Source organism: Bufo bufo, chromosome 1 (assembly GCF_905171765.1).
Source record: "Bufo bufo chromosome 1, aBufBuf1.1, whole genome shotgun sequence".
Lineage (NCBI taxonomy): Eukaryota > Metazoa > Chordata > Amphibia > Anura > Bufonidae > Bufo > Bufo bufo.
The window spans coordinates 741,749,172-741,762,132 of record NC_053389.1 but is presented as its reverse complement, the minus strand read 5'-3'; the positions used below and the strand labels follow the sequence as shown (position 1 = coordinate 741,762,132).

Sequence of the window (12,961 nt, the reverse complement as noted above, 5' to 3'; positions counted from 1 at the left end):
ACAGTTGTCAATAAGTGAGGTTCTTGTTAGGTCAACAAGTCAGGAGGATGAACAGAGTGAGGAAGTGGAAGAGGAGGTGGTGGACGATGAAATCACTGACCCAACCTGGGAAGGTGGCAAGCTGAGCGAGGACAGCAGTACAGAGGGGGAGGGATCCGCAGCACTGCAACAGGCTGGAAGAGACAGTGGGGTGGCAAAAGGGAGAAGGCAGGCCACACCAAACAGGCCTTCAACTGTTCCCCGGAGAAACCCCTTGCGGCAATCTCCCTTGCCAAGGGGTAGATGTTCCGCAGTCTGGTGCTTTTTTTAGGAAAGTGCGGACGATAAAAAAATTCTCATTTTCAACCTGTGCCGTACCAAAATGAGCAGGGCGTGAACACTAGCAACCTCACCACCACCAGCATGATCCGCCACATGGCATCAAAACACCGTAATAGATGGGCCGAACGCCTGGGTACACAATCAGTGTCTGCGGGTCACACCACCGCCTCCTCTTCCCCTGTGTTAGGTGCTGGCCAATCCCCTGTCCAAGACACAGGCCCGGATGCCTCCTGCCCTGCACCTGGACCTTCGCAAGCACCATCAGCTAGCACCTCCACTTCTGTGTCCCAGCGCAGCATACAGATGTCCATACCCCAGGCCTTTGAATGAAAGCGCAAATACCCAGCCACCCACCCACAGGCCATAGCACTAAATGAGCACCTTTCCAAATAGCTGGCCCTGAAAATGTTGCCATTTAGGCTTGTGGACACTGAGGCTTTCCGCAGCATGATGGCGGCGGCCGTTCCTCGTCACTCAGTCCCCAGCCGCCAATATTTTTCCCGGTGTGCCATCCCCGGACTTACACCAGCATGTGTCCCTGACCAACGCAGTTATTGGGAGGGTCCACTTAACGACTGACACTTGGATAAGTGCTTTTGACCAGGGACGCTACATTTCCCTGATGGCACACTGGGTGAACGTTGTGGAGGCCGGGAGCGAGTCGTACCCTAGGATGGCACAGGTGCTACCGACGTAAAGGATTGCGGGCCCTACCTCCATCAGGATTTCCGCCACCACCTACATTAGTGGCTGCAATACCCCCCTCCTTCTCCTCCTCCACTTCCACCTCTGAATTCTCATCTAGCAGCACCAATCATCCATCAGTCAGTAGCTGGAAGCAGTGTAGCCCTGCAGTGGGAAAGCGACAACAGGCCGTGCTGAAACTAATTTGCTTAGGTGACAAACAGTACACCATCGCAGAGCTGTGGCAGGGTATAAGGGACCATACTGAGCTGTGGCTCTCGCCACTCAACCTACAACCAGGCATGGTTGTGTCTAATAATGGCCGTAACTTGGTGGCGGCTTTGGAGCTCACACACATCCCATGCCTAGCCCACATGTTTAACTTAGTAATTAAGTGGTTTCTCAAAACCTACCCCAATTTGCCTGAGCTACTGGTGAAGGTGTGCCGCGTGTGTGCCCATTTCCAAGAGTCCTCTGCAGCTGAGGCCGGTCTGGTAATGCTGCAGCAGCGCTTGCAATTGCCAGCTCACCGACTGTTGTGCGACGTGGGCATGCGCTGGAACTCCATGTTCCACATGTTGGCCAGGCTTTGTGAGCAGCAGAGGGCAGTAGTGGAATACCAGCTGCAACATGGTCATCGCCTTTCCAGTCAGCTTCCGCTCTTCACAAGCGACAAGTGGGCATGGATGTCTGACCTCTGTGAGGTTTTATGCAACTTTAAGGAATCAACACAGATGGTGACAGGCGATGCCGCTATTATCAGCGTAACCATCCAACTTCTGTGTCTACTGAAACGCTCGCTGCTCACAATGAAGGCAGATGCTTTGCATGTGGAAGAGGTGGAAATGGGGGAAAACAGTACACAGAGTGATAGCCAGACCACCCTCAGTTCATCTTCTCAGTGTGAATTTGATGATAATGAGGAGGAGGAGAATATTTTTGGTATTCGAGAAAACTGGAGTACCTGGAGCAAACCCACACAAAGAAAAAGTTTATGCAGATATTGCCCTTAGTCTGCTTTGAACCTTGGACCCCTAAAGTTTAAGGGTATTTGTGAATATATTAGTTTATTACCCTGATCCCACTAATATGGGGATTTTGTTTGTAAACAAAGTGATTTTTGACACCTTCTCCGGTGTTATTATTTCTTTTCACCTCTGACTAATGTACATAAATCCACCAGTGGACTGTTTAACTCTTGGATGGTCCATTCCTTATAATGCTTTGACAATCCTTAGATAGTAGAGGCTTCCATATTCCTCTGCAGAAACAACTTCAGTTTAGCAACGGAAGGGGAATGAATATCACTGAGGGGAAAGACCGCAGACCCTTCCTTAATGTGTCATTATTTCCGAGCACTTTCTTAAAATTGTTTCCATTACAAAATGACTGTCTTGGCAACATGCTCTGTAAGCATTTTTTTCCAAAGAACTACTGAACATACTATTTCACCATATTTTTCAGGATTTAGCAATAGGTATTGGTAGATAAAGTTAACATGTCACTAAATACAACCAAAGTAACATCAGAATACTGTCTAAATGCCAAGAGTTAGTCTCCTGGACCCCATATATCAGCTGGTAAGTGCATTTTAAAGCAGTGGAGAATAAATTGTCCTCTAGGGTCTTCTATGGTCACAAAATCAGCAACGCATCATTTGATTTATCTACCAGGTCTCTTAAGGGAATATCTTTGGTTCCTCACCAGTTCATGACCTTTGATTGAATAATGAGGCATGATAGCTGGGAGCAGTAACGTGTGTATTCTACTGGAGGATTTTTGAGCCGGTTGTGATTGCTTTCCTGGTCTGGCTGGCAGGTAGAGTGCTGCTACATCATGAGATTATGAAGGACATCTCCTTGACCTTGGTATTTCCTGTTATGAGAGATTCTGTGGGGGAAGAAGAATCCAAAGACAAAAGCACACAAAATAGAAAGGATAGAAGATAGCACAAAAACAATCATTTTGCACATCATTGCATTTTCTTTTCTGTGTCTTTATGATGTGTATCTGGTGGCAGTAGATAAGCAGTTTTGGAAGAACTTCTTATCAGAACTACAGCAGGTATGGATGAGCAAATCTTGAGCAATTCACTTCTTCACTAATTTTTCAAGAAGTAAATAAACTTCATTCATTTTAGAATGCCCACCCAGTATGGACCCTAAAGTTGCGATAGCTGTGAAATTGATAATTGCTCAGTTGACAGCTATTAGCTTTGGGTAACGCATTATATATCTCTTGCCTCCACTCAGCTTTTTCAGGGCAGTATGGTCATCTATTGACTATATTGTGGCCTCTGATGAAAATCTGGCAGGGCTGAAAACAGTCTACCAACACCACTTCATGCTAGCAACCGTCAGGGATTACAGTGGTTAGAACCCATATCAATCACACATTGGTGGCAAAGTTATCATTACAAGCACCACAGCTATGAATGTTCAAGCGCTATTGACTCTGAGCTCAAAACAGAGATTTTTACCTTTATACTGACTCCTTTTCCTCTGCTCTGCGCCCACTAACCAGCTGTGCAATGCATAGAGAGGACTAGTCCTCTCCATTATGTACGCACACTCAGGAGTCCTCTGTATGCATTGCATAGCCAATTTGCTGTTAGGAATAATTCACTCATTACTGTAGTTTATGGTGGCGGTCCACTTGACAGCATCTATTTAAGTTACCCATAAGCTTAATGGTTACAGTCACTTGAAGACGTATAAATAACTTAATGGTTTTTCTTACACTTGGTTGGCAAATACTCCTGAATATGAGAACAATAGAACTGTTCCCTTGCTGGGGTCTGGAGGACTGTGTTCCCCATCATTAAATCCTACTGGAGTCTGGTCTTACCACTGTGAATCTAAGGGAGGCAAACTCACGAGGCTGCACAAGCCACTAGTATATTGATGTCCTGGCTACTCAAATGGGTCTCTACAACCACTAGGTCACTTCCCATTTGTGGAATTACTCCAAACGACACACAGCTGCATGCAATGTGTGCAGACCATTACACTTCAACTACAGAGAGGCCTCTGGCAACACCATTCAAGTTCAAAGTCCATGAATAGGGTTACTGCCTTTTTTAGAGTAACACGTAGTCTTACTCATAATAACAGCACAGTGTAGACTTTAACATGAACACTTGAAAAATGTTTGGCCACTAGGAACTTTGGTTGGCAACCTCCCCTCTTCCACTGACAGCAGCAGGATGTCTACAGACACTGGTTATCTTTACAGCATCTCACTAGCATGAAAAGTATCTCAGACTGCTGTGGGGTAATCAGTGCTCAATAAATTTGCTTAGGGCTATAACAATGTTTAAGAAACAATATACAGCCACTGACTCCCATGCAAAAGTCTCTCAAACTCACCAGCCTGTGCAGCACTGTCACACTCTTGAGATACCCTTTTGAAGGTTTCCAATTCAGCACCCATCTCACATTCTCTTCCACCATCCTCACACAATGACACTGCCTCTATCTCAGACCTCCATCATGCTTTTTGGTGACTGACTAGGCCCAGACCTTCACTTAGTCTCACAGTAGGCCTCACTATCTCATATGTGCTTACTACGCATATATTCATCAGGCTCTTGAGCCTGGCTCCTAGGGGCTACATTTTCCTGACTGAGATACACAGACTCCCTAGGCAGTCTTTGTGGTCTCAGCCACACACTGACTCACTTCCTGCATTCCGTTTATAACCTTTCTCCATCTATTCTTCTACAGTGGCAGCAATTAACACATTTAGTGCATTGGATTACCGGTACATACAGATAGTGTAGGGCACAATACAATACAGTTTAATTCAGTTCACTTAACATATATACAGTCGTGGCCAAAAGTTTTGAGAATGACACAAATATTAGTTTTCACAAAGTTTGCTGCTAAACTGCTTTTAGATCTTTGTTTCAGTTGTTACTGTGATGTAGTGAAATATAATTACACGCACTTTTCAAAGGCTTTTATCGACAATTACATGACATTTATTCAAAGAGTCAGTATTTGCAGTGTTGGCCCTTCTTTTTCAGGACCTCTGCAATTCGACTGGGCATGCTCTCAATCAACTTCTGGGCCAATTCCTGACTGATAACAACCCATTCTTTCATAATCACTTCTTGGAGTTTGTCAGTAATAGTGGGTTTTTGTTTGTCCACCCGCCTCTTGAGGATTGACCACAAGTTCTCAATGGGATTAAGATCTGGAAAGTTTCCAGGCCATGGACCCAAAATGTCAACGTTTTGGTCCCCGAGGCACTTAGTTATCACTTTTGCCTTATGGCACGGTGCTCCATCGTGCTGGAAAATGCATTGCTCTTCACCAAACTGTTGTTGGATTGTTGGAAGAAGTTGCTGCTGGAGGGTGTTTTGGTACCATTCTTTATTCATGGCTGTGTTTTGGGGCAAAATTGTGAGTGAGCCCACTCCCTTTGATGAGAAGCAACCCCACACATGAATGGTCTCAGGATGCTTTACTGTTGGCATGACACAGGACTGATGGTAGCGCTCACCTTTTCTTCTCCGGACAAGCCTTTTTCCAGATGCCCCAAACAATCGGAAAGAGGCTTTATCAGAGAATATGACTTTGCCCCAGTCCTCAGCAGTCCATGCACCAAACTTTCTGCAGAAGATCAATCTGTCCCTGATGGTTTTTTTTTGAGTGAAGTGGCTTCTTTGCTGCCCTTCTTGACACCAGGCCATCTTCCAAAAGTCTTCGCCTCACTGTGCGTGCAGATGCGCTCACACCTGCCTGCTGCCATTCCTGAGCAAGCTCTGCACTGGTGGCACTCCAATCCCGCAGCTGAATCCTCTTTAGGAGACGATCCTGGCGCTTGCTGGACTTTCTTGGATGCCCTGAAGCCTTCTTAACAAGAATTGAACCTCTTTCCTTGAAGTTCTTGATGATCCTATAAATTGTTGATTGAGGTGCAATCTTAGTAGCCACAATATCCTTGCCTGTGAAGCCTTTTTTATGCAACGCAATGATGGCTGCACGCGTTTCTTTGCAGGTCACCATGGTTAACAATGGAAGAACAATGATTTCAAGCATCACCCTCCTTTTAACATGTCAAGTCTGCCATTTTAACCCAATCAGCCGGACATAATGATCTCCAGCCTTGTGCTCGTCAACATTCTCACCTGAGTTAACAAGACGATTACTGAAATGATCTCAGCAGGTCCTTTAATGACAGCAATGAAATGCAGTGGAAAGGTTTTTTTGGGATTAAGTTAATTTTCATGGCAAAGAAGGACTATGCAATTCATCTGATAACTCTTTGTAACTATCTGGAGTATAAGCAAATTGCTATTATAAAAACTTAAGCAGCAACTTTTCCAATTTCCAATATTTATGTAATTCTCAAAACTTTTGGCCACGACTGTACACCTTTTATGTATGGGAGGTATGGATTACCTTGGGTTCCTTCCCTTACAAGCAATCTGCCTCACACATTTACTAAATGTGTTCAGCAATTTCACTCTTCCAAGCAGTGTAAATGCTAAGTCCCTGTTTCTCCAAAACAGTAAAGGGGTTTCTGTGCATTTATACTTTTAATTGATTGGTATTTTTGAAAGTGGGTGCTTTACATGAAATATCACATATAATACATCTGTTCTAATTAACTTTGCTGTAGTCCCTTTAAATGTCAAGATGATTGTGCAAGAGCTGTTAGAATGCATTTTACAAGTGTCCCTTCTTTGCTGGGCTTTAAAGATTATTTATTACAAGAATGGAATGTACCCAGGAGGATATTGAAGAATCTCAGTTTTCTTTTGTCTCCACTTATTTATTTGCCATGCTTCTTAGGAAATCATCCAAATCTACACAATATTGTGAAATTTTCTCTCCAATAGCCATGTCATGTATATATTACTTCAGCATCATACCTGAAAGAGAATGTCCACATTTTAACACTTAAATTCTCTGCAAATTATTTTTTTCATTTATTTTTATTGCACCGTGAGCTTTAGCTTTCTGATAAGGAGCTCCAAATCCTCAGCACAGATGTAGATTTAAAACATAGTTATCTAGCTACTAGCAGCCGCCACTAGGGGGGGGGGGGGGGCAAGTTGTAAAGTTGTGTATTGTTTTAATTATTAAATAGGAATCTGTCACCAGTGACTTCACTATCACACTGTTAGCATACACACATAGCTGTGGTTCATATGATTAAAATGCTATGATACTTTTCTTAATATGTGAATTGGGCTTTTGGTGCAATGAGGGTGTCACCATTACTTTTGCTGCACCTAAGCTCCACTTCTTTCTGTGGCCAGCCCCTCCATCACTGCTTTCCCACTGCCTGGTCCTGTCATTTAAAGCAGCCATGGAGGGGCTGGCCATAGAATTGAGTGGAGCTTGGGTGCCACAAGAGCAATGGTGACGCCTTTGCACTAAAGGCCTAATTTGCATATTATGTTTGATGTTTAACAGTGTGCAGTAGCTCCCTCTAATGATTGCAGGTAGTCAGAATTGTTTTCTTCAAAATATATTAGGAAATGAATGAGCACAGAATTTTGACCACCAAAATGGTGCTCGAGGGTGGACATTGCCTTTAAATAAATGCAAAGACTTTGATTAGAGTGGATTAGAGTGAATGATTATTTTTTATTTTAGACCACAGTCATCCCAGACCTAAATTTGTCTCTTCATTACAGGAGGAAGAGGAGGATGGAATGCCTAAAAAGAAGTGGCCTACGGTGGATGCGTCTTATTATGGAGGACGAGGAGTGGGAGGAATCAAAAGGATGGAGGTATTACAACTTCTGTTCCCTAGTTATATATTTTCTGTGGTTATTCCAACACTGTGTATTTGTATATGACTAAAATATTATAATCTAAAGTTATGGCCTGCATTGTGTCACATGGTAATACATCGGCACTGGACCCATAGCAAAGTGTTTCCTGAAATCTCTGTATTTTATCATTTTACTAGGCTGTAAAAAGGTAATCTAATATATTTAAATACATAAAAATTGTACAGAAATTTTAGCAAAGTCAGTATCACTGAAATATTCCCATGAAGTGAACTCCATAGAATATTCTTCTGGAACCAAAATAAGGGAGGATCCTCCAAATGGGAATTAGGAAGCCCAGGCCATGGTGTCTTAATCCACTTTGATATGTCTTGACCCTTGGGAGAACTGAAAGATGATTTCTAAGAATGCCTCTGTCTTTGAAAAACTTGGGTTCTTTAATATTCTATACTTCAAATTATGGAGTAAATCCATACCAACAAGTGCTTTTTAAAAATCCTGGCCTTTTTAATTAAAGAGGACCTTTCACCGATTATTACACTATGAACTAACTATACAGACATGTAGAGCGGCGCCCGGGGATCTCACTGCACTTACTATTATCCCCGGGCGCCGCTCCGTTCTCCCGTTATGCCCTCCGGTATCTCCGTTCACTAAGTTATAGTAGGCGGAGATTCCAGTCACTAAGTTATGGTAGGCGGAGTCTGCCCTTGTTCTGCTCTAGCGCTGGCCAATCGCAGCGCAGATTGGCCAGGTTATTTTCTCCCAGGCTGTGAGCTCTGCAATGCAATTGGTCAGCGCTACAGAAGAACAAGGGCAGACTCCGCCTACCATAACTTAGGGAACGGAGATACAGGAGGGCATAGCAGGAGAACGGAGCGGCGCCCAGGGGTAATAGTAAGTGCAGTGAGATCCCCGGGCGCCGCTCTACATGTCTGTATAGTTAGTTCATAGTGTAATAATCGGTGAAAGGTCCTCTTTAAATATTAAATATACATTTCTTACACTGTTTTCCCTCATCTACTTACAAAGTTACGTTTTGCATTTAGTAGTGGGGATTTTAAGTGTGTTTTCTACCATATGTTACAGGCCTGTACTTACAGAGCTAATGTTTGCCAAAGGCTTGTTTAAATAATAATGTTGTTAGGTGTAGACCCTATGTTAGACTCATTATTTATCTCCCATTGCTTAATTATATCAGCCTCTTTCCCCAATGGGGCTTACAATCTAATTTCCCTATCTCAGACACCAACACATTCCATGGTCAAAGTAATAGCATGGGATTAAACCCATACAAACATGAGGAGAGCATACAAACTGCATGGAGATTTTGTCCTTGTTTGCATTTGTACCCAGGACCACAGTTATGCAAGGCAACAGTGCTAACCGGTGAGGCACCATGGTGTCCCCTCTCTAATCTTATATGGCTACATAATAATGTAATACTATCAAATATTATTCCCAGTTTGTGGATCTAAAGTGTAGTACCTACATTGATTGCTAAAAAGTTTTATTTCAATGTATAGGTGCGTTGGGGGGAAAAAGGTTCCACAGAAGAAGGAGCTAAGTTAGAGAAAGCCAAGAATGCCAAGGTGAAGATGCCAGAACAAGAGTTTGAGTTTCCATCTCCAAAGATTCTCAACAGCAATTATGGGAAGTCGAATTATTCTAGAAAGTGGTACTCCCCAATTAAGGTAGGATCAGTGTATACTGTTTTCAAATAAACTGTGACTGTAAGGGCCTATGCACTTGGCCATATGAAGAATTGGTAGCAATTGGTACACTATGTAGATGCGTGAACAGCACGTGTGAAGGTCTGTATGGTACTGTGCATTTTACTTTATATTTCTGTATGGTGTTTATTATAGATACAGCAGAAGCTCAAAGGTATTTTCTGTTTTATAGTCAGCTCTCCTTCCCAATATTTTTGGCAGAAAAAAATCGTTCTAATATAGTAATCATATGGAGGTTTTCCCATGTCCGGGTGCAAGAATGAGATTTTTCAATCTCAATTGAATTCTATTAAATACTCCCCCATGATGCAAAGCACAAATTCAACACTGCAGACACACAACCATGCAACAACAATAGCTCCATATAATATCACCATAGGACAGAAGCATTTATAGGGTAACATCATCGGCTCATTGTGGCTCTGTGCCACTTGGGATCGATATGTAATGTGATTGTGGGTATGAGCCATAATGGTAAAGATCCTTTATAGCAGCTAATTATCTAGTCTTAGGCTTAAATACAAATTAAAATAATAGAAATTTTAAAATAATGGATCTTTTTACTCCATTAGGTTACATAAAAATACAGAGTAGGACAGCAACTACAAACTCTTTGTAAACCATAGCTGGTCATAGTTCTTCAAAAACACTGGGGCAGGTTTCTGATCCAAATGCGCCCGAACTCTGGTGTAGATGCCATACCCCACAATTGTGTGTTCTAGATCTAGACACATTTTGTGCCTCGTCCAACAAAGGGATTCGTTTAGCAGGAAATTGTGTGTAAATTTGGGTTGGCACAAAATGCAAAAAGTCGCATCTACTTTTTCTTAGACTCACTTGACGTGGGAGGTGGCTTGGTGGAAAGTGATATGGCTTAGCGGAGAAGCGGTGTGGCCTAAGATGTCACTTTTTGTACCGAAATGTGCCAAAATGTTTGGTGTAAAAATGTGAAAGTAAGACAACTTAACATTGTCTTAAACTTTTAATCAGTCTATAGATGTGCCACATTTACCATACAACCTGATGCACTGTGATAATTCTGGCACATTTAAAGACTCCCTGTCTACAGGTCTAGTCTGTTTAACTTACAGTAAATGCAGGCCAATGTGCTCCAAAATTGCACCAAGTTAAATGAACCAGTAGGTAGTGTACAGTTAGTCTAAGATGTCTAGCACTGTGATATAGTAGGCACATCTTTAGACTGACTGCACAGTTATGCCAGTTATGCCAGTCTTAATAAGAAGCATGCTGGCATGAGATGCACCAAGGCCTCTTAGTAAATTTAACACATCTTTAGGCATTTTATGCAGGAGGGATTGTACTTTTTAGGCACCATTTTGGGATATATCTACAATAATGCGTAACTGGTCACTTCTGTTGGATAGGCAGTTCAATCATTGTATGTTTTGCATAACATTCATACTAATCCTGTTGAATAGATTATTATCTGTGTCATTATGACAAGGGCAATGAGCTATGTGTAAGGGCAGCCTCCCTTTCATGTCCCAAGGACCACTAACGGTATACGGCTTCCCCCTTCACTGCTCTGCTACATTTATATCAAGCTGACAGCTCAAGGGTAATGTCTTTTCTGCTGCAGCTAAGGGGGCGTGTCTCGGCTCTCCCTATCACAGATCAGGGGGCGTGTCTCAGCTCTCCCTATCACAGCTCAGGAGGCAGATGAAGGATGAAGCTGAGCATGTGCGGCCTTCTCAGTGAGCAGGTCAAAGAAATAAGAAAAAGAACAAACAGCAGGTGGCGCTATGCAGATAGATTTCAATGAATAGCTCAGTGGCTATGCAAAATTTTTAATGACATGCAATTACAAAAGTATTCAGATCCTGGTGCTGGTTTGAAAACTGTAGAATATTTTTCGTGGGACAACCCCTTTAACCACTTCAGCCCCCAGTGCTTAAACACCCTGAAAGACCAGGCCACTTTTTACACTTCTGACCTACACTACTTTCACCGTTTATTGCTCGGTCATGCAACTTACCACCCAAATGAATTTTACCTCCTTTTCTTCTCACTAATAGAGCTTTCATTTGGTGGTATTTCATTGCTGCTGACATTTTTACTTTTTTTGTTATTAATCGAAATTTAACGATTTTTTTGCAAAAAAATGACATTTTTCACTTTCAGTTGTAAAATTTTGCAAAAAAAACGAGATCCATATAGAAATTTTGCTCTAAATTTATAGTTCTACATGTCTTTGATAAAAAAAAAATGTTTGGGTAAAAAAAAAATGGTTTGGGTAAAAGTTATAGCGTTTACAAACTATGGTACAAAAATGTGAATTTCCGCTTTTTGAAGCAGCTCTGACTTTCTGAGCACCTGTCATGTTTCCTGAGGTTCTACAATGGCCAGACAGTACAAACACCCCACAAATGACCCCATTTCGGAAAGTACACACCCTAAGGTATTCGCTGATGGGCATAGTGAGTTCATAGAACTTTTTATTTTTTGTCACAAGTTAGCGGAAAATGATGATTTTTTTTTTTTTTTTTTCTTACAAAGTCTCATATTCCACTAACTTGTGACAAAAAATAAAAACTTCTATGAACTCACTATGCCCATCACGAAATACCTTGGGGTCTCTTCTTTCCAAAATGGGGTCACTTGTGGGGTAGTTATACTGCCCTGGCATTCTAGGGGCCCAAATGTGTGGTAAGGAGTTTGAATTCAAATTCTGAAAAAAATGACCTGTCAAATCCGAAAGGTGCTCTTTGGAATATGGGCCCCTTTGCCCACCTAGGCTGCAAAAAAGTGTCACACATCTGGTATCTCCGTACTCAGGAGAAGGTGGGGAATGTGTCTTGGGGTGTCATTTTATATATACCCATGCTGGGTGAGAGAAATATCTTGGCAAAAGACAACTTTTCCCATTTTTTTATACAAAGTTGGCATTTGACCAAGATATTTATCTCACCCAGCATGGGTATATATAAAATGACACCCCAAAACACATTCCCCACCTTCTCCTGAGTACGGAGATACCAGATGTGTGACACTTTTTTGCAGCCTAGGTGGGCAAAGGGGCCCATATTCCAAAGAGCACCTTTCGGATTTGACAGGTCATTTTTTTCAGAATTTGATTTCAAACTCCTTACCACACATTTGGGCCCCTAGAATGCCAGGGCAGTATAACTACCCCACAAGTGACCCCATTTTGGAAAGAAGACACCCCAAGGTATTCCGTGAGGGGCATGGCGAGTTCCTAGAATTTTTTATTTTTTGTCACAAGTTAGTGTAAAATGATGATTTTTTTTTTTTTTTTTTTTTTCATACAAAGTCTCATATTCCACTAACTTGTGTCTTCTTTCCAAAATGGTGTTATTTGTGGGGTGTTTGTACTGCCCTGGCATTTGAGGGTCTCCGCAATCATTACATGTATGCCCAGCATTAGGAGTTTCTGCTATTCTCCTTATATTGAGCATACGGGTAATGAGATTTTTTTTTTCCGTTCTGGGCT

General features: G+C 42.2%; 1 protein-coding gene across 2 annotated transcripts in view; it reads left to right on the top strand.

Moving 5' to 3' along the window:
- The window catches only part of ANTXR1 (ANTXR cell adhesion molecule 1), a 220,520-nt gene that overhangs the window by 143,349 nt on the left and 64,210 nt on the right, over positions 1-12,961 (top strand). For both annotated transcript variants that reach the window (XM_040414454.1, XM_040414453.1), the window contains 2 exons: positions 7,658-7,753; positions 9,283-9,450. In XM_040414454.1, coding sequence (XP_040270388.1) covers positions 7,658-7,753; positions 9,283-9,450 — 264 coding nt within the window. The remainder of the gene's footprint in view (positions 1-7,657; positions 7,754-9,282; positions 9,451-12,961) is intronic.